Source organism: Ceratotherium simum, chromosome 1, assembly GCF_057802395.1.
Source record: "Ceratotherium simum simum isolate JZ-2026a chromosome 1, ASM5780239v1, whole genome shotgun sequence".
In the NCBI taxonomy this organism is placed as follows: Eukaryota; Metazoa; Chordata; class Mammalia; order Perissodactyla; family Rhinocerotidae; genus Ceratotherium; species Ceratotherium simum.
Window position 1 is genome coordinate 36,901,261 of NC_141900.1, and position 25,528 is coordinate 36,926,788.

Below are 25,528 nucleotides of genomic sequence, written 5' to 3' on the forward strand. Positions count from 1 at the left end.
CTCCATCTCTGTGTGTCCCATGTCTAAAGCCAGAACCTGGTGCTGGCAAAAGAAGAGACTTCTGGTGCCTCTTCGGAAGCACTGTTCTTCTGTTCTAGTTAATTTTGCCACAAACCAGGGGACATTTGCATAGTTTTTATTAGGCAATCATGTGATTATATTGAAACATGTTCTGTGTTCATATTAAAATGTATAACTTGATTTTTATGGGAATTTATATGAGATTTATACTCGTTACTTATAGGTGTGGTGTGAAATTTTTTCTTGGGATCTTTTTTAGAATGAAATTTTTGGTTCGACGATGGCATCGAGTCACAAGTTCTGGTTCCATCAACATTAACAGGGATGGCTTTGGACTGAATCCAGGTGAAGTCAAAATAGAATTTTTTATTATGTTTATGATTCTCTAAAATTACTGCATGTGTAATACCTTCAAAATGTGTTCTGGAACCTGTGTTGTCCAAAGACAGAGCCCTATAACTAACAAAGCTGGGGACCTTGCTGTTTTAAAAAGTAATAAAAATTGATTTTTATAGAGCACTGGGTCTGCACTAGGCCCTGCTTTTTCCATGTATTCTCCAAATCCTATGTTGTAGGTGCAGTTACTATTATTCCCACTTTACAGATGAAAAACTGAGGCATGGAAAGCATTTGTCATTTGCCCCAGATCACCCAGTAGGAAGTGGTGGAGCCAGCATCGAACCCTGGCATTCTGGCACCAGAGAGCACTCACCTTACATCTATATGTAAGGCTCTGGGTCAAGAGAGGATTGCTGTTAGTCAATCATGTGGAAGTTATGGCTTGAGGTTTTCACAATTTAACAATATTCAGACAGGTTTCTGGGTTTACCGGTAGGTTATATAATAATGGTAACAGTTAAAATTCTTTCTCTCTGCACCCAGAAGTGGAAACACACATTAGGGCTTCAACATTTCAGGCATAAGGATGAGGTCAGAAGCTGGGGAGCACAGAGTTATAGACACACAGCATAACTGTGATGTTTATTGATATTAAACCACCTTTATATATTCTATCAGTAGCTGAGCAGCAGAGAAAGAGTAAATATATTTGGTATCCTAAACAAAATGTTTTGAAATCTGCGCCCTTACACTGCCACAGCTGAAATGTGTACCATGACAAGTTCTGTGTTGTAAGTTAGCAAATCTTGATTTCAAGTTTTTTCTAATAAAAGTCAGTAGAATGGAGTGATAAAAGGACTTGGTTACATTAGTCTAATATTTTTTATCCATATCATCTTTTCCCCCAAACCACACACACTCAGATGCCCCTCACCTCTGGTTATAAATAGAGATCTTTTAAAAAGAAAATACTCTAGTTAAATAGCTTATTTTCTATGAAGTGTAGTTCCAAATTATCAGAAATACTCATATTCAAAAGTAAACAAAATAACATGGTACTGTCATTTCTCTCCTCTAGCGAGAGTAATTGAAAATGACTATAAATAGGAGACAGTGTAGTGTAGTACAGTATAGCAGTCTTTTGAGCCCTTTTCTGTTTTGTAGAAATTTTTCAAGGGCTTGGTATTTTTTTTCTTTACAAGGTACATTTTGGATTACTTTAGGTGCTGAAAAGACTGACCCGTTTTATCATTCTTCTGGTGGGCTGGAGCTGTATGGAGAACCGAGACACACTACATATCGCTCAAGATCAGACCTGGACTATCCTAGGTCTCCTGTACCATTTCAAAATAGGTAAGAATTTGATAAAACCTGCCTAGAGTAGTTAAGTACTAATACTAGAAAGGACTAATAGGACTAATACTTAGAAAGGACAGTGTTAGGGCTTTGACGTCTTTGCATTGAAATAGCTAGATGTATCTTTAGTTATGTATGATTTACATAATCTAAGGCTCAAAATCAAATAGTTTTTGAATTTGTAACTGGTTTCCAAGAGTATAGGAAACATTTGATCAACTGGTACTTGATCACAGTATATGCTGTGGTTAAACATTGGGAAAAGTATTAACTAAAATTGATAGTCTCTGACATTATGAAAAAAACTATAGAGTCTGCATGACAAGATGCATTTATACATATGCAGCATTTATTGAGAACCTCTGCAACAGGCATTGCATGGGACATTCTTATGATGACTTAGTAGCTGCTCTGAATTTATTGGAGAGTTTTTTCCTTTATACATCACACACTCAGAAGTATGGGGGATATAGACTAGGCGGTGTACAAGTGGTCTACCTTTTGAGGGCAGGGTGGAGGCAGGTTGGTAAGTTACTTGCATTGTTTCTGGCTAATTTAGATTCATGTTCATATTTTTAATCTCATAGGTACCCCGGCCCTCCAGCTGATTTAAATCCTGGTTCCTTAGCATGTTCTCAGCTTCAGAATTATGATCCTGACAGAGCCCTGACAGATTATATCACTCGGCTAGAGGCACTGCAAAGACGACTTGGAACTGTACAGTCAGGTACTCTCAGCTTAACCTTGTATTGGCAGCACCATACATAGTGCTAGATAGACCCAAAGCTCTCCTTGCTCTTTTTGAAACTCCTTGACCTTCCTCATTAGGATAATCAAATCTTACAGCTCAGTGCATGAGTTACCAGGTTAGACTCAGGAATTTAAGTCAAGACCTGATTTATCACCCTGAATCCCACTCCCCCAAAAAAAGATTCTTTGCTATCTTCATTCAGCAGATTGATTAGACGAACTTCACAATGAGCATCAACGTGCAAAGTACTCTGAGGGTTACAGATTCTGCTGGAGAACATGTTCCTAAGTAATACATGGTGAGGCCTGCAAATAAGGGGTGTGGAGATGAGAGGAGGAAGCAAGTACTTTATGCACTTAATGCAGCCATTATCCCTGCTAGAACCTTGTGCTTTTATGTATGATCCAAGAAACCATCCCATTCAAAAGACTTTTTAAGAATGATCTTTTATTTTTCTCTGCTCAAAAACACACACAAAAAATTTCATACTTAATAAGTGGATTCCCTGTTCATTGTGGGAAAACCTCTTTTCCCCGTCTCCCTTCAATTCACTCTTCATTCAAAGGTTTTGAATTATTTTAATTTAAGGTGCTTTAAGTCAACTTTTATGTTTTGTTTTTACTTTTGTTAAAGACCCTTTTTCTACTATTCCCACAAACTAGATATGGCTAATAGCAGGTTATTTTGTTAGTAGTTTATCCCTTCATGTAAGAAATCAGCTAACCTAGGCAACTTATAGTCACAGGAAACTTTTATCATCATAGCTGGAATTTGTTTGGTTTGATTTGGTTTGGTTTGTCTTTTGTTTTGAGCATCCAGATTTCACAAGACCCAGATTTTGAAGACCAAAAGATTTTTCAAGAGGCAGGAGATACAGACCCTTCAACCTGCAGGGCACTTGAGAGAGAATTTTAACATTAGTTTCACTTACCCTGCTAGAGAGCCAGCTACAGTGACTCTTAAATTTATATTCACAATCTCTGTTAAAAATCACTTCAAGTATGAATAAAACTTTTTTAGAAAAATAAAAAGCATGTTTTTAAAATGGAGGGTAATAATAATCTTCTGCTCTTCATGAACTAGTTAGTCTGGTATAAATAGCAATCTAATTTGAAGCCATTGAAATATCCTGTATTTTTCTCATAGGTTCAACTCAGTTTCATGCTGGCATGAGAAGATAATTCTTTGAAACATCATGAATCGAAGTGATTTTAAACAAATTCCCTTTTATAAATCAATGGTTCTTTTGTGCTTTTGTATTGTGAATATTCACTGGGACCAGTACGAACACAGCTTATGATTGTATACCAATGCCTTGCCAGCACATGAAAACAAACTGGAATTTGTACATATAAGCATTGTGTATGTATTCATGCACAGAAATCATTCAATTACATGTATATTTGTGGAATGCTAATTTAAATGATTAAATTATAAACTTTGTGTATTTATCGAATGGGTGAAAAGATTCAACTTTTGCGCATTAGGATACTGCTGAATGTGTAGCTTGAGGTGTCCAGCACTTTTCTTATAAGGCTACTGAAGTTACATGTTTCTGCCTAATATATTTGCTACTGGTGATGAAGACAGATAATATCACTTGTAGAGACCTATTTTTGTATAATGGTAGAAGTTTTGAATTTTACGGGGTATTTTGTCAAGTACTGAAATAAAAATGACTTCACCATTTTAACCACACTGTATCTGAACCTTCTTCATTTTTAACTGAGCCATAATTCTTGGAGCATGCCTTAGTCTGTTCAGGCTGCTGTAACAAAATACCTTAGTCTAGGTAGCTTATAAAAAACAGAAATTTATTTCTCACAGTTCTGGAGGCTGAGAAGTCCAAGATCAAGGTACCAGCAGATTTGGTGTCTGGTGAGGATCTGCTTTCTGGTTCATAGACTGCCTTCTTTTTGCTGTCTTCATATGGCTCCTTGAGGTCTCTTTTCTAAGGGCACTAATCTCATTCATGAGAGCTCTGCCCCTATGACCTAATCACCTGCCAAAGGCCCCCACTTCCAGATAGCAACAAATTGAGGATTAGGTTTCAACATATGAATTTTATGGGGGCACACAGTCTATGACAGTGCATATCATCTCATTACTTATGATCTAAATCCTCAAATATGTAGGATTTAGAGATTCAGAAACTTGTCATAATCTTAGATACCATTGGAATTTTTCTTTCCCTCCACTGAGGAAGTTTTCCATGTGCCTTTGTATCAACTTTACGTCTACACATAGTGTTTTTTGAAAGCTATATTGGTATTTTCATGATTGATCTGTATTTGCCCTATCATATTTAGTGTTACTTGTGTCCATAGGTGTGTCCTGATAAAGCCATGCTCACTAAAATGATGCAAAAATCATTTAATTCAAAGAATCTTAAATTTTATTAACCACAATGCAACAGAACTAAGCAGTATTCCTGCTGTCCAAGCCAAATTCAGATTGGGAAGCTCTCACAAAGATAATATAAATCTTAATGTTATCTCTTAACTAGAGTCGTCCCTGATAACATGGCAGCTCACTAAAACAGCAAGAGTAGTATTTGATGCTTATATCCATAGGATTTTGTCTTAACATTGGATATGCTATGATTTATATCAACACAAACAGGCTATGGTAGCAAGTTCTACATTCTTAGAGATTTCAAATTACCCAAATGTTCCATATTCGCAGCTACATTCCAATAAGAGGAGTTCTAGAAATAACAAATGTATTCTAAAGCAGTTAGTTGAAGGGGTCCCCTAACTGGATGGTTGTGGGTAAAAACCTTTTTTAGCTAGCATAGCTTGCTGATCATGCCAGTCTGCTGTGAGAGAGAATGGAGAGAGCAGATGGACAAGTGCTCTGATCAATCTCATTTGACCCTCACTGTCTGACCATCAGCCCACCGCATGACATTAAGTCTCTGCAGTCAGACTTGTTAATGCTTATCAATAATTAGTCTATGATTAAAAACTAAATCTATTAAAGTCTCAAACTATTCACTAAACATAGACTTGCCTTACCTCAGGGTTTTAACTTTTTTGTGCCATGAACCTCTCTAGCAGTCTTGTGAAACTATGGATCCCTTCTCAGAATGCTTTTGAAGAGATAAAATATATAGGATTGCAAAAGAACCCAATTTCATAGAAATAGTCAAACTTTAAAATTTTTGTGATTAATATATAAAAGATTAAAGAAATAAGATCTATCAGTAGGTCTAATAACTACTATAATTTCAAAGTAGTGATGAGAGTAAAAGGTATCTCAAGAGATCTACAACACCTATAATGTGATATGAAAATATCTGTGATTTCTGTTCACAAAATTATGGGTACTGCTAATACTAGCGTGGTTTGTTGCCTAAATTCATAAAGAAAATATTAAATTACACTTTGAAATTAGTAAAAATAAAGATGGAATTTTTTCCCCCATGCAAGTTCCTAGATTCCTGAATTTTACTCACTGAAGCACACATACTTTATAATTTGTGAATACAGACTGTATTATTCTCAAAGATAATTTTAATGTGAAAAACTCTTAACAGCAGAGATTTTGCCTTCAGAAATAGAGTTTAACATGAGTCCTCCAGCCCCTTAAACCGAACTGTAATATACATAAGGGAAAATATGTTGGCTTCATCTAGTAATAACAAACTATGTGGTCAAATTATAGGTAGTAATATAGTCAGGTCTCCAGTTATAATTTGAGTTAAGTTGATTCTTGAACACAGGCTTCACAGAATTTGTCCAAAGACACTACTCCCAAGGACCCTGCTTCATATTACCCTTATCTTAAAGCCAGAGTTCCCTGATCAAAGATTTTGTATCAAAAACAGAAAAAGCTTGTTAACCTAAAGTTTTAATAAAACAGAACTAGTAACAGAAACATCCCTAATTAGATTCTGGAGAGGAGGCAGGGAACCCACCTGGAGCCAAAGAGAACAAATATTATCCCTTAAGGACTTTATTTTAGACTTTCATACAGATGTGACCATGTGGAACCACATACACACATTTATCAGTAGATAAATATATAATATTTAGTAATTAGATCATTACATGAGCAATCTTTAGTATTAATAATTACACTATATTTTAGGAACTATAATTGTCATTGGCATAGATCTCTCTCAATTTTCTATAGATAGTGCTTCCAATTAAAATTTCAAAGGACATATTTTTCTACAACAAAGCTCCATCATTGCTATGTATCATCATACCAAAACAGTTAATAGGATTCTTTTATCCAAGGCTTTAAATGTGAGTTTATTCCCTACCCACCCATCCTTACTCACACACACAAACATTACCCAATAAATAACCTAAGGCTTCCGAGTAGCTTATCTTATGGGGTTTTACACTTGCAGATCTAGTCGAAGATTTGAATACCCTGAACTTACTTACCAAGAGCTATGTATGCCCTTAAATTTAATACCTAGAAATTGTGTTATTTAGAATCTGCTAATTACCAAGATCCCCCGAAGTAATTTTTTACTAATTGCCTTGATTTCCTTATATAAAGCATATAGAGTAAATAGCCAACATAAAACTATTAGGAAATGTCTGAAATGCTGTTAGATTTGATGGAACCATTCAGTTAAGAAAATATAAAAACCATAAGTTAAGCTGGCTGTCTTAAAATTACACACTCAAAAAAAGAGTACACTGGGAAGGAACTGTTTCGTTAACTTCATTCTTTCCAAATGCTTTTGCAGTTTACAGTAATGTTTCACATACTAGTTCCTTGCAGCTTTTTTCATTTTGATCTTACTTTGTATCGAATAACTGGGTTTTCAGGGGTGTGAATCATGGTTGTATAATTCACAGTGGGAAAATATCCATCAATAAGATCAAATTCATATAAACGAAGCATAGTGGACCAAATTGTCTTGATTTGAACATAGGCAAAATTCTCCCCAATACAACGATGACGCCCTGTAAAAAAAAAAGTTTTCATAAGAATCAGTTGAAATTCTTTCTCACTTTTAGCCTGGAGTGATAAAATTTGTTTATCTACAGTTTAGGTGAATAGCAGATATACAAATATTTATAGTAAAAAGATGACATATTCTTTTCACATAAAACAAGAATGTAAATAGTTAATAAAGGAGATTTTCAATGTCTGTTTTTAGGGGAAATAGCACTTGGATAATTGTATAATGAATTTTCCAATTACTTGTTTTGAAACTTAACATCTGTCTAGGTTAACTATACGTAAGGTTTGAAACATATGATGGTAATCTAGTTTGGGACTATATAGAATATTTTTAGCTTCTGTCCCAAGAGATCCCTAGTTAAAGTCAATATGAACCTTCCAATCAAAACTTTCATGCCATTTAAAAGATAATAGAAGACAAAGGGATTTAATAAACCCAAAATAGCAATATATACTGAGATCAAAATTTAAAAGGTCATATACACAGAAAAACTGACAAGCTGATTCTAAAATGCATATGGAAATGGAAAGGAACTAGGATATCCAAAGCAATCTTGAAAAACAAGAATCAAGTTGGAGGACTTAAACCGACTTCAAATCTGACTTCAGTACTCAAGGTACAGCAACTGTGATATTGTGATTTGTAATAAATATATATTTTGTCTTCCTCCCATTCTTGGCACAGAGCTCCTCAAACCCTTCGTATTTCTTAAGTGAAAAGAGCAATAAAGGTGAAAGCAGCAAGGAGCCTTTTGTTACTCATAACAAGCCCCTTTCAACCACACTTGAGGGTGTTAATGAGGTGACTTTTGGAAAGCCCCCTCAGGATGAGAGCTGGTTGAACCAACCATGTGATTAGAAGGTTGAAACTTTCAGCCTCACCTCCTGACCTCCAATAGGGAGAGGAGCTGGAGGTTGAATTAATCATCAATGATGAATGATTTAATTAATCATGACTATGTAATGAAGCCTCCACAAAAATCCCTCAAGTACAGGGAAGGGGAGGGCAGTGTTCAGAGAGCTTCCAGGTTGGTGAACCACACGGAGGTGCTGGGAGGGTGGCATACCCAGAGAGGGCATGGAAGCTCTACACCCCTTCCCCCATATGCATCTCTTCATAAGGCTGTTCCTGAGTTGTATCCTTTTATAATAAACCGGTAATCTAGAAAGTAGTAATCTGTTTTCGGAGTTCTGTGAGCTGTTCTAACAAATCTGGGAACCCCAAAGAGAGAATCAGGACAACTTCCAATTTATAGCTGGTTGGTCAGAACAGGTGACGACATGGGCCTGGCACTGGCATCGGAAGTGGCAGGGGAGCAGTCTTGTGGGACTGAGCCTTTAACCAATGCATGGGGTCTGCGCTAACCCCAGGTAGGTAGTGTCAGAATTCAGTTGAATTATAGGACACCCAGTTGGTGTCCTCAGAGAATTGGTGTGGGATAAATATCCACATATTTGGTGACCAGAAATGTTAAAAGTGTTCTGAGTGATGGGGCCGGCCCAGTGGCATAGTGGTTAAGTTTGTGCACTCCACTTCAGCGGCCTGGGGTTCACTGGTGTGGATCCTGGGCACGGACCTACGTGGCGTCCATCAAGCCATGCTGTGGCAGGCGTCCCATATACAAAGGAGAGGAAGGTGGGCACAGATGTTAGCTCAGGGTCAATCTTCCTCACACACACAAAAAAAAGTGTTCTGAGTGAGAGTGTAGAGAAGAAAGTGAGTTTTTTCCTTTCACAGCAACCAAGACAGTGTGGTACTGGAAGGGATCAACAAATAGATCAGTGGAACAGAGAAAAGAGCCTAGACATACTTTTGTGGTTATGTGATTATCAACAAAGGTGCTAAATAAAGCAAGCCAATGGCCAGCCCCGTGGCTTAGCGGTTGAGTGCTCACGCTCCGCTGCTGGCGGCCCGGGTTCGGATCCCGGGCGCACACCGACGCACCACTTCTCGGGCTATGCTGAGGCCACGTCCCACATACAGCAACTAGAAGGATGTGCAGCTATGACATACAACTATCTACTGGGGCTTTAAGGGGAAAAAAATAAATAAATAAAATCTTTAAAAAAAAAAAATAAAGCAAGCCAATGAAGAAAAGAAAGTCTTTTCAATACATGGTGATGGAATAATTGGATATCTATGTGAAAAAAAAAGAAATTCAATTCCTAGCTCACGCCATACCCAAAAACTAATTCAAGATGGATCATAGACCTAAACATAAATGCTAAAACAACAAAATTTTAACAGAGAAGAACAGGAGAATATTTTCATGACTTGGGGTTAGGCAAAGGTTTTTAGATAGGACCAGAAAGCAATAACCTTTTAAAATAGTGATAATTGAGGTTATTCATTTGTCAGAACTCAAGGAATGCTGACTTAAGATTTGAGCATTTCATTATAAAATTTTACGTGAAAACTAAACAAATACTGAACTTTAGTTAATTATATGCTTGCTGAAAAACAGAAGTATACTGATGTGTGCAATTTACTCTGAAATGCATCTAAAAAGTAAATGGATTGATGGACAGATGGATATGTGATGAAACAAGTAGAGTAAAATGTTAGTGGCACAATCTTGATAATAGATATATGAGTTCACTGTAAAACTCTTTTAACTTTGAAATTTTTCTTATTAAATGGGAGAAATTTATTAATAGAAAATATAATTTGTATTTTTTAAAAGGTCATACACAAAACCTAGAAAGAGAGACAAACTTCATAAAAGATGGTATCAAAAATATGTAAGCAAGAAAGAACTAACATCTTCCAACCTCTCCTACCTACCAAAACCCCACAAAGTAGTAAGCGCAATAACAAAAGATGGCTTTTCAGGGAACACAAAAAGAATAGGCCAAATTATTGGAATTGAAAAAAACCTCACTAAGCCCGAGTTTTCGTTTCTGAAAAGTGTATAAAATAGTCCCTTCCTCATAGTGTGGTTGTGAGGATTAAATGGAGAAAAAATTAACATAAAAGGCTTAGCACAGTGCTTGCGTGGCCCATAACTGCACTCACTTTCTGGGAGGCACATTTAAGAGGGGCATTTACACACTGTTCCATATTCAAATTAATAACTAAGGAGAGGCTTGGTTTACTTACAGGAAGATTAGTCAAAAGATTATTTTTAATAGCAACAAACTAGAAGTATCCTAACTATGAATCAGCAGAAGAATAGATAAATTCTGAGGATTCACAAAATGTAATATTAAGAAAATGATTAAACTACATGCTATATGCACCAACACAGAAACAGCACAATTACAAAGTAAAAGAATGACTGAAGAAATTGGAGGTATTTATGATGAGTGTATGGGGTAGAACAGTGTCCCCCTGGAATTTCAGAATGTAACCTTATTTGGAAAGCAGTCTTTGCAGATATAATTAGTTAAAACGAGGTCATACTGGGTTAAGGTGAGCCCCAAATCCAACGACTGGTATCTCTAAAAGAAAGCCACATGAAGACCCAGAGATGCCCGTGGGGAAGAAGGCCACGTGAAGACCCAGAGGCGCCCGCGGGGAAGAAGCCCACGTGAAGACCCAGAGGCGCCCGCGGGGAAGAAGGCCACGTGAAGATGGAGGCAGTGACTGGAGTGATGCAGCTAAAGGCCAGGAATGCAAAAGACTGCCAAGAGTCAGCGGAAGCTAGGAAGAGGTAAGGAAAGGTTCTTCCCTCGAGCCTTCAGAGGGAGCAGGACCCTGCCAAAACCTTGATTTCAGACTTCCAGCCTCCAGAACTGAGAGAATAGATGTCTGTTGTTATCAGTCACCCGGTTTGTGGTAGTTACAGCAGCCCTAGGAAACTAACATAGTGATGAAAGAAAGACTTGAGGGAACATTGTATCTACAGTCAAACAGCTCAGAGATCTATCATATAGCTTCAGAGACCACAATTAGGACTAACTGTAAATGGGATATTAAAAGGAAACAGATTGAAGCTTTAATATGTTTCTAAAAATGAGAGCTGTCCAAAAATGAAATAAGCTGCCACAGAAGCTAACTGAGCAACTCATTACCTAAAAAGTTTAAGTGGAAGCCAGATAATTACCAGTTGAGAAACGATTCCTCTTTCAGGCAGAAACTGGGCTACAGTCGCTTCCAACTGTTTGAACAATTTATGACTTTTATATGTTATGTTGTATCATATACCATATTAAATTTGTTTATTAAAGTTATTAAGATACGAGGTTCCCAAAGGACTTTGCACTTTCCTTTATATATGGAAAAAGAGTGACCAATGACAAGTCATGTCACTTAAATGATCTCTTTAGAAAGACTAAATAAGAAGTTGTAGAATATAGTTTAATCTGTACAGAATACCAATGAAGAGAGAAATTATTAAAGGAACAAGGGTCTGCCTGCATTATTTTAGGATCTTAATTGAAATGCAGAGATTTACAAACCTATGCACAACCTGCCCAAATTTAAAGACCATTTCATCAAAAGAATATAGAGAACCAAAAAGTTGACTAACAATCCAGAAAAGCTTCATTTTAAATAAAAAGCCTGCCTTTGCTCTCTTCTGAAATGCTGAAAATTTGTTATCATATTTATCCTGAAATAATTGCCTGAATGGTGTGCTAACTCCAATGTTCTTTAAAACAGAATTCACAAAGAGCTTTAAATACTATTATACGGGACAACAGGGTAGACTATAAAAATTAGACCTGATAAAACTAGATACGTTAGAAGGTAATAGAGCATTATATAAGGATTCACAGAACTATTTCCTTTAGTATAAATGCAGTATTTTTTCCAACTTTCAAAGATTATACTCCTACAAATATTTGCAGGAATGTCACTCTGAGGAAAGGAAAAGATATTTGTAAATAAAATTCACATGGATTACTTTGACAGGCACAAATATGTCATCAGAACAAACTTTTCAAATGCAAAATTTAATCATCTTACCAGCTCCAAATGGCACATAGGCAAACTTCTCTCCTGATGCTGGATTGTCCTGTAAGTAGCGATCAGGATTAAAGTCCAGACGTTCTATCCATGAGTCTTTAAGTCTTTGATTGACAGTGGGAGAAACACACACCTGATGTCCTGGAGGAATGGTATACCCAGCCACAGTCTGCAAATGAAAGCAACATCTTTCATTAGATAATATAAAAATATTCTACCAACTAATCAGGTCATTGTGTAATAAAGTATTAATATGCATGAGATATACATATATTTAAAAACTAGCTAGATGACAGGCCAACTAAAAATTATTTTAACTCAAGATGATTTCCAAGTGACCTAACATTGGGCTGGAAGTATATACACAAATAAAAAAAAGTATCAATGCCTCAGAGGTAGGCGTGGGATTTCAAGGAGCCTTTCACAATCCAATTTATACACTTCCATACTGGTAGAATTTTTTTACACAAAACATATGTTATTTTTAAAACCAGGAAAAAACACACTGTCATATAAAAAACCCTAATTGTTAAATAAAAATCCAGGGAACAGACTAGCATGTATACTGTCTGCAATTACATAAAAATATTTATATATTTAGAATATGTAAAATTGAAAATCATGCAGAAGTGATTATTCTACTTGTTTAATTTAAAAAATTCTCTTCGATGTTATAGTATTTCTTCTTTTTGATAAATAAAAACAGGAGGCATGAAAGGGGAGATCTAGCCAAGAGACTCACCTGAGGTGTTTTGGCCATTCTCATCATGGTCATTATAGGAGGTCGAAGTCTTAATGTTTCTTTTATACAGCGATCAAGTAAATTTAGATCTTTGAGCTAAAAAAGATAAAACATTTCCTGAGTTTTGCAAATATTTAGCTTACTTCAACAGTACACAAAATTATTTTAACTTCTGGGTTATTACAAGATAGCTTATATTCTGGGTAGAAGTGCAGAAGTAACTGGTTCAGGGTAGCTGGGATTATCTAGTTCTATTACTGTCCATGGTCAACAAGGGAAAAGAGGGCAAGATAAGAGGAAGAGAGGCAATCACTCTGAAGAATGGCATGGTAAGGACCCGTAACAATTCATTCATCTAAAAAATGAAAACACTAGCAAAAATCATCAATGTCAATTTTTTCGAAACCTGTACACAAATATTAAGAGAAGCATTATTATAACAGCCAAAAGGTGGAAACAACCTAAATGTGCATCTACTGATGAATGGATAAACAAATGTGGTATATCCATATGATGGAATATTACTTGGCAATAAAAAAAAGATTGAAGTACTGATACATGCCACAACATGGATTAACCTTGAAAACATGCTAAGTGAAAGAAGCCAGTCACAAAAGACTACATATTGTATGATTCCATTTATATGAAATGTCCACAATAGGCAAATCCATAGAGACAACAAGTAGATTAGTGATTGCCAGGGGCAAGGGACAGGGGAAAGAGAGCATGACTGCTAATGGGTACTGGGTCTCTTTTGAAAGTGATATAAATGTTCTAAAATTAAATTGGGATGATGGTTTCACAACTCTGAATAAAAACTTGAATAAAAACTGTTAAAAAACCAGTATGGGGCTGGCCCGGTGGCATAGTGGTTAAGTTCGCATGCCCAGCTTCGGCGGCCCAGGGTCCATGGGTTTGGATCCTGGGCACAGACCTATACACCGCTCATCAAGCCATGCTGTGGCAGTGTCCCACATACAAAATGGAGGAAGACTGGCACAGGTGTTGGCTCAGCAACAATCTTCCTCACCAAACAAACAAAACAGTAAATTGTACACTTTAAATGGATGGATTTTATAATATGTGAATTATATATCAATTAAGCTATTATTTTAAAAGTTTCTAAAATCAGGAATGAAGGGAGCATCACTACTGACCTTACAGAAATAAAAAGGATTATTAAGAGAATACTATAACAATTGTATGCCAATAAATTAGGTAACCTGGATGAATTGGACAAATTCCTAGAAAGACACAAACCACCAAAACTGACTCAAGAAGAAATAGAACATATGAATAGACCTATTAACAAGTAAAGAGACTGAATTAGTAAAATCAAAAAACTTCCCACAAAGAAAAGCACAAACCGAGATGGCTTCACGGTGAATTCTACCACATGTAAGAAAGAAGTAACACCAATCCTTCAAAAACTCTTCCAAAAAAATAGGAGAGAACATTTCCAAACTCATTCTATGAGACTAGTATTACAGTCAAGTGACGCACAATTACGTTTTGGTCAAGGACGGACCGCATATAGGAGGACGGTCCCACAAGATGAGTACCATACAGCGTAGGTGTCTAGTAGGCTATGCCATCTAGGTTTATGTATGTACACTCTATGATGTTCACACAATGACAAAATCACCTAATGACACATTTCTCAGAATGTATCTCAGTCGTTAAGCAACGTGGGACTTAACTCTGATACCAAAACCTGTCAAATACATCACAATAAAACTATAGACCAATATCACTTATGACTATAAATGCAAAAACCCTCAACAAAATACTAGCAAAATAAATCCAGTATTAGGACATTTCAAGGAGGGCTGTAGGGAATTTTCTAAAAATAAAGAAGCTAATCAATTTACTCTATAGTATATAAAAAATCTCAGATTGTCCCCTTTAAAAATTAGCCACTGATACTCAAAGTCATAAGGCAGCAATGAAATTGAAAATCCAACAAACCTGATCATAAGTTAAAGGAGGCAGATCCTCTCCGCAGACTGTTTTCTGTTCTAAATAACATTTTTCTTGAAGTGTTTTGTCTCTGGCCAAAAAGAAGCCCATCCAGGCACTAGTAGTTGAGGACGTATGCTGCCCTGCCAAGAGCAGGCCAATAAGCATGCCGGCTACTTCTTCATCTGTCAAAGGACGCCCATCCCTACAGAATGAACCAAACACACAAATTTAACATTTTGGCAGACACATTTCATGCCTCAACTTTTAAAATAAAGGGTCATAATGAATAAAATTTTCAGGTATAAGTCTCTTGCATTTGCCCATCACAAGTCAGAAATTTTTTTCCATTAGGAAAAAGAGACAGACCAATAGAAGACATGATTTTGATTACACAAGATTTCATTGCAGTTTATTAGCAAACTTTTTACCATGTGCAGTCACTGGGATTCTAGTAAGACACAGGATCCCAGTAATTTATGTCTCGTCCATTTAAAAAGTCCAAAGGTCATAGCTACTAATTTTGCCAGCATCATTACTTTTTAACTGGACATATTTTTTAACTATGTTTTAGTGTGTAATTTCCTGCTTCACCTTAATACAGATCTGAACAGCTCTTACTTATAAGTAGACTCTAGCAAAGTTTGAAGAATGTCATCAATTTTTTCTTCTGACTGTCTGCGTTTCTGGATTGCCTTATAGAAAATATTCTTGATTTCTCGATGAGCTCTGTCCCTGCGTCTGTAATTCAAAGATGAAAATAACTTTAAAATATAAAGCAATATTTTCTGGCATCAAATTCATTTTGAAAATAACCAGAACCTAGCTTAAGGCAACCTTATTTAACTAACTTGAATGACTCTAAAATAATTGACAAAACTGAGAACCAACAGAAAAAAAGCCACATAAATCTTATATTGTTAGGAATTTCTGGGATCCTTAAGGGCAAGAAATGTGTTTTAACATATATATATCCCTGATTCTTAACACTACCTGTGTTCTAACTAAGACTCAAATTATTATTCCTTTAGAATCATTTTCCAATTTAAAAGAAAGCAGAATACTGTTTTAACATGAAATTCCAATTTTAACCAAATTAATTCTTGAAGCAGACAAAGACTTACTCTGATTTAGGATTTGAATAAACCTAGGATTGATTTAGGATTATCTAAATCTAGGATTTAGAATATGACTAGAGCATACAAGATGTGATTCTACTTATCATTTTGTAAGACAACAAATTTGTAGGGGGCAAAAATACTAGTGGAGTCAGAAAACAAATTTCAGCTCCCAAAATTTTACCTTTAAAGTAGCGTGCTCACTAGGTAACAGGTACCGTAAGTGTTTTATACAAATTACCCACTTTGACCTCCTGTGAGGTAGATGCTATTATCCTCGGTTCACAGCTAACTGCATAGGATCACACAGCCAGTGAGCAGTGGAGCTGAAATTTAAAACCAAGCAATCTGACTACCTAGCCCCCTCTTAATCAAGCCTTCTAATAAAAATTGCTGCCCTGCTTCATTTTTAAGACTGTTACTGAGGATCAACTGAGATAATGTGGGCAGAAAGGAAGATGATGTTAAAATCTAACACTATGAACACAGCAGAGCCAGGAAAACATAAGGCTTGTTGAAGAAAGTGAATGGAATAATAATTTGATTAAATCAGTTGGTTCAGGTAAGACAGAGAAAGACCGGGCTGCAGTGTGAAAGGCCTATCATACCAAGCTTAGGAATTTCTGACTTCATCAAGGAGATAGGGAAGGTGGAAACAGGCCTGATGCCCATTTATGCAAAACCCACTATAGGCCAAGGGCTGTGCTGGATGCTCTAACATTATGGATGAAAGCATTTTGAAAACCACAAACCTCCTTACAAATATAAGGTATTATGAGTTCCAAGACTCCAGAGAATCTCTCTTGCCTTTTGCTTTTACTCTCACCCCTCTTTATTCTGTAACTAGACAGAAGTGGCAGAAATGGAAGGAAAGCAGTACCAATTTAACTACTCCCCATCTCTCACCTGAACAGAAATGAATCAACAAAGGTACAGAAAGCCTACTGACATACCACATGTCAAGTCCTATGGGCAATATTTCTTTGTATCACAGATGGTCCCTGCCCTTAAGGAAAGCACAGTACAGTTGTCTGTGAAGAAAGGTACTAATACTTCAAAACAAAGAAATTTCGCAATATACTACGAAACAGTCAAATACTTTCAAACAAGTGCTGAGAGGGCTCTATCACTTTTAGGTAGAGTTCAGAGACTTTCCTGAGTACAAAGAATATGAGATAAATAGGTTTTAAACTAGTAGACCAGATAGACAACAAATTACATTTTTAATAAACTGAAATGGGAGGTTTCCTTAAATGGGGAAACCATTAATGACCTCACTATATAAAGAAAACCTGTCTTGAATTCTTATAGAAGAATGGGGGCTCATAATATCCCCAACTTGTTTGTTATATGTTTAATTTCTATCTTAGTTAACAGAAAGCATATCAACACTACCAAACAACACTAGAAATTTTACGAAGTTAAACAACCAAATATAGTCTCTTTATCCATACCTGAAACTAGGCAAAGGGAGCCAACCTGGCAATAGCCAGGCCACATGGCTAAAACCTCCATCCAAATCTGCATACAGCTGTGCCACCTTCTCATTGAGTTGACTTCTGATTTCCTTTCCATGTAAACAATGGCTAGCTGTTAAAATTATGAGCTCAGAAAGAGCTTCAAACAAATCTAGAAGGAAAAAGATCATTCCCATTACTATTGCCAAAAATTCTTTTGAAAGGTTCTTTTTTCTTAGAGATATAAAAGTTTTGTAAAGGAAAACTGAAAATAAAAATTTAACTCAAGAACCAACAAGATCCTATCCATACCATCAAAAAAAGCCTTTAGACAGACATGTGGCTAGAACAAAGAGAGGCAAGAAACCAAATGATGGGAAGCACCCCACCCCTCTGGATGGACAAAATAGATGCCACAACGGCATGTGTAAACCTCACTCATGAGCCCTTCCTCTTGAAAAGATAAAATGAAGATAAAAATGAATGGGGTTGTCTGAGGTCCAGGTCACAGTACAATAAAAGCAGCAGAAAGGTTACTTAGTGCATATGAGGACAATAATGAGGTGCTTCCCCTGGAAGAGCGGTCCAAAGACTCAAGAGCAGATTATTTCCCAGGTCATAGTGGGAAGGTCAGGACTAAAAATTGAAGTCTTGACCATATATAAGAGAAAACTGTAACTACTCTCCAACTGCTACATCTCAACACTGGGGACAGATGCATCAGGCAAGCACATTTGGATGACACTTATCAGTCATAAAAATTATCCAATTAGTGCCCTGTTCTTTAATTCCATGTTCACCAAATGAACTTCCAATTATCATTTGGCTTTCCAATTAGATTTGCCAACAAACAGAAGTTCAGCAAATATTCCGGTGTTCTTAGCGCTATAATTATGTCTCACTTGCATTTATTAAGTTGGCACTCTAGTTTATACAGCAGCTTCTTGTATGGTTAGAAATACATCATATCAACTTTAAGTGTATTAAAAATAGAGGCAAGTTTTATATATAGACCTTTCATAGAAGCTGAAGACCAAAGTCAGAACGTGGTGACCTACACAGAGGTCTTACTGCCCCGTAGGTAGATGCTGCTTCCTGCTATGGGTATGGCAATTGTCTCTGAAGGCAACACTTACTGCAGTCCAATAGAAAGATTGGATTCACAGAAATATCCAAGAAGGTCAAGATACATTCAATATACTCTCTATATAATGCAAGAAAGCATATAATACATTTTAAGAGATTTCTTTAAGAAATGGCTAAAATCAAACTTTTGGTGGTGGAGTAAGCTTATCTATTTAAATTTACTTTGTTCATGGAATAAATCATTCCCATATGATATTAGATAAATAAGGTATTACATACACAATTATATTGTTTAGACTTTTACTTGCCCATTGGGGGTAAAAAAAATTATTTTATCTATTATCTTAAAATGACCTTGCAAAAAGTTTTACATTCAGTGTATTTCAAAATTTAGTCATGAATCGTTTTTATATTATTTGTACAAATGAGCTGAATAATATGCATGTTAATTAACCCACTTTAGGGTTTTGCTAAGTGAGCAGAAATAATCACTTCCTCTCAGGTCTTTTTATTTATTTTTTTTTTTTGAGGAAGATGGGCCCTGAGCTAACATCTGCGAATCCTCCTCTTTTTTTTTGCTGAGGAAGACTGGCCCTGGGCTAACATCCATGCCCATCTTCCTCCACTTTATATGGGATGCCGCCACAGCATGGCTTGCCAAGCGGTGCGTTGTTGCGCGCCCGGGATCCAAACCGGCGAACCCCGGGCCGCCGCAGTGGAGCGCGAGCTTGTGCCACCGGCCCGGCCCCACTCTCAGGTCTTTTTTGTTTGTTTGTTTATTGCAGTAACATTGGTTTATAACATTGTATAAATTTCAGGTGTACATCATTATACTTCTATTTCTGCATAGATTACATCATGTTCACCACCCAAATACTAATCACAACCCATCACCACACACATGTGCCGAGTTATCCCTTTCGCCCTCCTCCCTCCCCACTTCCCCTCTGGTAACCACCAATCCAATCTCTGTCTCTATGTGTTGGTTTATTGTTGTTATTATCTACTACTTAATGAAGGAAATCATAGGGTATTTGACCTTCTCCCTCTGACTTATTTCACTTTGCATTATGCCCTCAATTTCCATCCATGTTGTCACAAATGGCTGGATTTCATCGTTTCTTACGGCTGAGTAGTATTCCATTGTGTATATATACCACATCTTCTTTATCCATTCATCCCTTGATAGGTCTTTTTAACTCCATGGTAATCATATCATGTTCCTTCCATTAAACTTAAGGTGGTTTTACATATGTTGTAGTTTGCTTTATACACACACACACACACACACACACACACACACGTATTCTTAGATTTCGAAGTCTTAGCAAAGTACACATGTTAGCACAAATGCAAACCCAAAACATTTTGCTTACTTTTTTCTCCACTTTCTCCCCAACTTTGAAAGTACTCCTTTGTTTCCTTTTCAATTATAGAAACGTGCTGTCTAAAGTGGGCAATGTTAAGTCCGCTTTTTAACATTTTCTTCTGCTCCAAGAAAACCTTCAAAAAATTAAGGGTATATAGCATTAAAACATAATTTTATTTAATAACAAGATCCATTTGGGTCATTATAACTCTAACAAAGGAAACAACTTCTGAAAAATTAAAAATAAAAACAGTAAAAGGATATTTTTAACTATGCCAGACATGGGAAACTTAGAGCATTTCTGTATATGTGTAGAAGACGCCTGCCCTAGACAATGATAAATGAGGAATCCCACCTCCCGCCTTCCTTCCTATGTACGTTTTCCCACTCTCCACTCCAAGGTTCCCTTTGCCTATTCTGGTGATCTCCTAGTCTTCCAACCCAGATGTCAATACAATCTCCAAAGGTCCATTATGCTTTGATATTATTACCCTCCTTCACATTTTCTCCTATTCTATTCTCAAAACAAATATCACTCCTCACTGACACTATCTACCAGAAGTTTAATTAGAATATAATATAATCTGAATAAAATAAATTCACACTAAAACAACTGATAATTTTAACCCTTTAGGGCATTTCTATTTTAAGAATCTGATAAGCTGTGTGAAAAAACAAACAGATTTATCTCAGCAAAGGGATTTTGCAGGGCTCTTGCTTTTGGCCTTAAGGAGAGCCATGCACTCCCCCACACCTCCTCTACACCTCCCCCACCCGGAGAAACAGCACTTAATGTCAACTTGTTAACTTCTCTACTAGGGTACTGGGAAATGTGTGGTACATCCACAGCCAGAGCCCATGCCAAGCATTTGGGCCAATTATCTGATCTGTGTTTTACATCAACTTGCAGCACTTTAATATTTGACTTTAGAAGGGAAAAGAAATCACACAAAACTTCTAAAGCCAGCAATCTCTAGCTCAAAAGAGCTCTTATGCTAGAATTTTAGGCAGAAGTGGGAAGGTAGGAGGCCCTTCCAACGAAATAATGGGATTTTTCTTGTTACCCACACAAGTCAAACCCCAATATGCTAAGTTATCATTGATTCTATTTCTTTATACAAGAAGCCCTTTAAAGTTGCTAAGCCCGTGCCAGCAACTATAAAACAAAATACCCATTCTTTGTCAGTCACTCATGGCTTTTCTTCTTTTAAATGTCTCGTGATTCTTCAGATTTTTGAACCAAGGAATAAATTATTTCCACATTTTAAATGTATAATATTACACCACTAGCTATAACTATTACAGTATAGATTTGTCTTTCTTCAAAATAACAGTGTCACCTACTGGATTAGGTACATCATATGCAACTCCCTTCCCAAACACAGGTGTTGTCAGACGACTGTAGACATCTTCTGCATTCAGGTCTTCATTTTTACTATTAAAAAGCAGTGCAGCAGCATCACTTCCCAGAAGGTAAGTAAACGTCTTGCCCACCATGGTGAAACTAAATACAGGTCCATACTGAAGAGAGAAAAGTACCCACAGTGATGTTACCAAAAAATATGTAGCACTAAGACACTAATTTCTTAAATCACGAAACAATACATTGTTTTTTTTTTTTTTTTTTTTAAAGATTTATTTATTTATTTTCGCCCCAAAGCCCCAGTAGACAGTTGTATGTCATAGTTGCACAGCTTTCTAGTTGCTGTATGTGGGACGCGACCTCAGCGTGGCCGGAGAAGCGGTGCGTCGGTGTGCGCCCAGGATCCGAAACCGGGCCGCCAGCATCAGAGAGCACGCACTTAACCACTAAGCCACAGGGCCGGCCCACGAAACAATACATTGTTGAAAATTAAAACATTCATAAACTTTAATGCAATTTTTAGTCATTATGGTGAGTGGGAAAGTAAGCCAACCACAGGAACATGATAGGATTGCTGAACAGTGTTCAAAGTTCGTTCAAGGTAGGCAATCAGGAAATTAGGAAGGAACCAATCTGGTATAAGGAAGGAGAAAATGACTAACAGATTCTGTCGAAGGTTGGGGTTTTACCAGGTAAGAACAAAGAAGATCAGGGGGCAAGGAAATTGAAGGTACTGCAAGAGTGTAACTGAAATGTTAGACCATGGTCCCAAAGTGGAAAAGGAAAGAAAGAAGGCTGATAGATCAAGAGAAAGTAAATGGGACAGTAGAGTGGAACATCTAATGAGGTCAAAGAACGGCTATAATGGAAGGAGGTGCATAGGCAAACCAGGAGAAGAAGTTGTGGTCTAAAAATATGGTGTCTAAATTAATATTGTGGAGGCAAAACAGTGAACAGTGACAAGTCCAAAGTGGGACTGTGGAGTAAATGGCTGAATTGCTATGGGAAAGGTCATTGGAGAGAGGCAAAGATCTGAGTGGCCACAGTGTCGTGTGGGTCACCCAAGTGGAACTGACGTCAAAGAACACATGTAGAGCAAGTGAGAAAATTACACAGACACATGGTTAAGAAAAAGAAGGGTCAATTAGTATCAATTTTAACTATAATCAATGAATACAAAATTTAGGCCAGTGGTTTTTAAACCAGTTGCCAGAACTACAGGTTTCCTCAGTGGTGTCTCAGAGATCACCCCAGGGCATGGGAGAAGAGAGGAGGGTCTCTCATGCCCCTGAAGCTCTTAAACCTCAGCAGCTCCAATTTTATGTTTCCTATACTGGGGATAAGCATAAGATTACAATTATTTCTAATGTTCTGCCATTTAAAAGAAAAGTTTGAAAAGCACTAATTTCTTTTCCTCTGATCATTTGGAAGACTTACCTTCTCATATGCATTTTCTAGGAATTCAATTGGACTTTTCCCAAATGCTATGGCATGTCCAAGGAATGGAACTGGAGAGGAAATGTATGGTGGACTTTTCTGCAAGAGAAAACAAAAAAACTTTCAGTTCATATTTCATTTTACAAAAGAAAACCAGTCTAGTTTCATGACCAAACAAATGAAATTTGCCATTTGCCATTCTGGTAACTAAAAAGTTCCCAAAAGATGAAGCATCACAAGTAACTTAACAATAGCCAAATTGCAAATATCCTAGGAGAGTAGCCATAGTAAAAAGAACAGACGCTCAGAACATGGCATAAGATAAATGATTAGACAAACACAAAGGTATTGCAATTATAAATGAACACTGTCCAGAATATCTCCAGTATTACTGATGGCTCTAGGCATCTTTCCTCACCAAGAGTAGCCAAAAGAAACAAGAAAGTCAAACTATAGTTTCTTCACCACTTACTTATGCTACCACCCACAATTTTAGTCCCAGAATCTTGCCTAAAGGCATAGAAAAAGACAAACAGTAACTTGAGGTATAGAAAGACAAGAAATGTTTAAGAAGCTACATTCATCAGTAAACAGAACACATCTCATGCTTCTCTCACTGCAAATGAACTTTTTTGTTGTTAGTGCCCTCAAGTCCATTTCGACTTAGTGACATTGTGTACAGAAGGGTGGAACCCTGCTAGGTCTTTTTTGCACCATCCTCTCACCTTCTGGCGCTATACCAGACAATGCTCCGCTGCTATTCATAAGGTTTTCACAACCAATTTTTTCAGAAGTGGGTGGCCAGGTCCTTCTTCCTAATCTAGCTTAGTCTGGAAGCTCTGCTGAAACCTGTCCACCATGGGTGACCCTGCTGGTATTTGAAATACTGGTGGCATAGCTTTCAGCATCACAACAACATGCAGCCACCACAGTATGTAGGACAACGACAGAGGGGACGAGTGGTGTGGTTCCCTGACAGGGAAAGGAACCGGGGCGCAGCAGTGAGAGCACTGAATCTTAACCACTAGACCACCAGGGCTCACTGCGAATGAAAGAGATTCACTGATTTTAAGAAGAGCAGATCAGCTCTAGCAGGAACTGTTTAGCACTCTGTAAAAAGTACTTTAGATGCCACAAAATGAGACTTGCAGATTGCAACATTAAGTGTTCTGGAAATCAAATTTGCAACGATGAAAAAGCGTAACACTCCTCAGATCTTTGGTGGTCTCAAATAGTAAGGAGCATTACAAACTCACTCTTCAGATAATAGTAAGTACAATCATAAAATACTAAAGCTACCTTTGTCTTTCCAAAGACAAATATCACTAGCTCAAAAATCCCACATGTAGGAAAAATAATAACTGCTTCATGCCTGTTATAGTTCAAATGAAAATAATTTTAAAAACTCCTTGGTCAATAGTTTGTACATTCCATGATCAGTAAAAGGGTAGTTTTAGAAGCTACTTGGTGTTGGATGGTTAAGGATGCTTTCATCAAATATATTAGGGAAATACAAAGCTAGTGGTCAATAAACCCACTAAACTAGAGAAACTGATATTTTATTAGCATCATAGGAGGGTCCCTACAACACCCAGTTCACTCCCACTCTACCAAACTGAACGCATCCCCCTTCATACTGATATAAATAGCCATTGGGGCAATGCCACAGCCCACAGGACACTGAACCACACAAGGGCCACCAGGACGACGGCCACCAAGGGCTTGCAGCTGCCAATAGCATCGCCACCAGGGGCCCCACCAGGCCCAAAACACCCCTGTGGCTACCAGTACGCCACCAGGGCGCTCAGCGCCACAGCCGGGGCCACAGTTACCAGTCCGGCCACGGTCATTAGGGCCACCAGAGCTGCGGCCAGCACAGCCATCACTATGACCACCGGCAAGTACGACCCCGGCCAAGACCAGCCACTGCCAGAATCCAGACCGCCATCAGGGCCCGCCGCACAAGGCCAGCAGTCGTGACCGCCAGCGCCACCAGTAGCAGTGCCGCGCCCACCCCTCCCCCCCAGTGCACCCGCCGCCTCCGCGGTCGCCGTCCTCCCTAGCCCTTCGGCCGCCTTGGTCACCGAGTCACCCGTCCAGACCCCCAGGGGTGCACGTACCGCCTCGGCGGGCATGGGGGCCAGGTGGCCGACGGCGAGGCGGAACAGGTAGACCAGGCTGAGCGTGAAGGCGCAGGCGATCAGCAGCATGGATAGGAGGCTGCCGCCCGTCACCTGCTCCATCGCCTGCACCAGCACCGACCCGCTCGTCTGCAGTAAGCCCAGTAGCACCATCGTGGCCGCCGCTTCAGTTCGCCAGAGACGCTGGAGGCCGAGGTCGCCGCCGCTCCCCCGAATCAACAGAGCGCGAGAAGCCCGCTGATGGGCGTCGGGAGGCGGCCCCGGCCTCCAGGCCTCCTACTAAACCCAGCCCCACCCCCTGCTCGCGGCTCCCTCGCGCACCACCCTGCGCGTCACAGAACGGGGTGGGGCCTGCCGCTGGCCACGCCCCTTCACAGTTCATCCCAAGGCCGAGGTCTCCTTACGCCGGGCAGAGAGTACCTGAAGAAGTAGGCTGCACCTATGGCACAGGTGGTACAGCGATGGAAGAGAACGTGAGCCTAAGAGATCACCCCCCGAGAATCGCGGGCCACCCGAGCCTGTGTGCCACGGGTGCGGGGTGCCAGGGACTC

General features: G+C 38.2%; 2 protein-coding genes across 15 annotated transcripts in view; one reads left to right on the top strand and one right to left on the bottom strand.

The window, feature by feature from the left end:
• The window catches only part of AKAP9 (A-kinase anchoring protein 9), a 152,521-nt gene extending 148,356 nt beyond the window's left edge, over positions 1–4,165 (top strand). For 8 of the 13 annotated variants that reach the window (XM_087418649.1, XM_087418776.1, XM_087419065.1 and 5 more), the window contains 4 exons: positions 281–366; positions 1,563–1,713; positions 2,304–2,443; positions 3,614–4,165. In XM_087418649.1, coding sequence (XP_087274775.1) covers positions 281–366; positions 1,563–1,713; positions 2,304–2,443; positions 3,614–3,648 — 412 coding nt within the window. In that variant the 3' untranslated portion in view covers positions 3,649–4,165. Of the gene's footprint in view, positions 1–280; positions 367–1,562; positions 1,714–2,303; positions 2,444–2,669; positions 2,766–3,613 lie in introns of all 13 variants that reach the window. The other 5 variants (XM_087419248.1, XM_087418686.1, XM_087418902.1 and 2 more) reach the window with 2 other exon arrangements.
• A 674-nt stretch (positions 4,166–4,839) lies between these two features.
• CYP51A1 (cytochrome P450 family 51 subfamily A member 1) lies at positions 4,840–25,528 on the bottom strand. Of its 2 annotated transcripts, none has more exons than XM_087419378.1 (10): positions 25,398–25,528; positions 22,837–22,935; positions 21,381–21,557; positions 20,044–20,170; positions 17,579–17,753; positions 15,628–15,747; positions 15,016–15,211; positions 13,048–13,143; positions 12,306–12,474; positions 4,840–7,395 (listed from the first exon to the last, which is right to left on the bottom strand). In XM_087419378.1, exons 3-10 carry the CDS (start codon positions 21,531–21,533, stop codon positions 7,217–7,219), a joined length of 1,215 nt encoding a protein of 404 aa, XP_087275504.1. In that variant the 5' UTR covers positions 21,534–21,557; positions 22,837–22,935; positions 25,398–25,528; the 3' UTR covers positions 4,840–7,216. The 2 variants fall into 2 exon arrangements, with proteins under 2 accessions (XP_087275504.1, XP_004431391.1); XM_004431334.3 differs by lacking the exon at positions 25,398–25,528 and adding an exon at positions 24,957–25,227.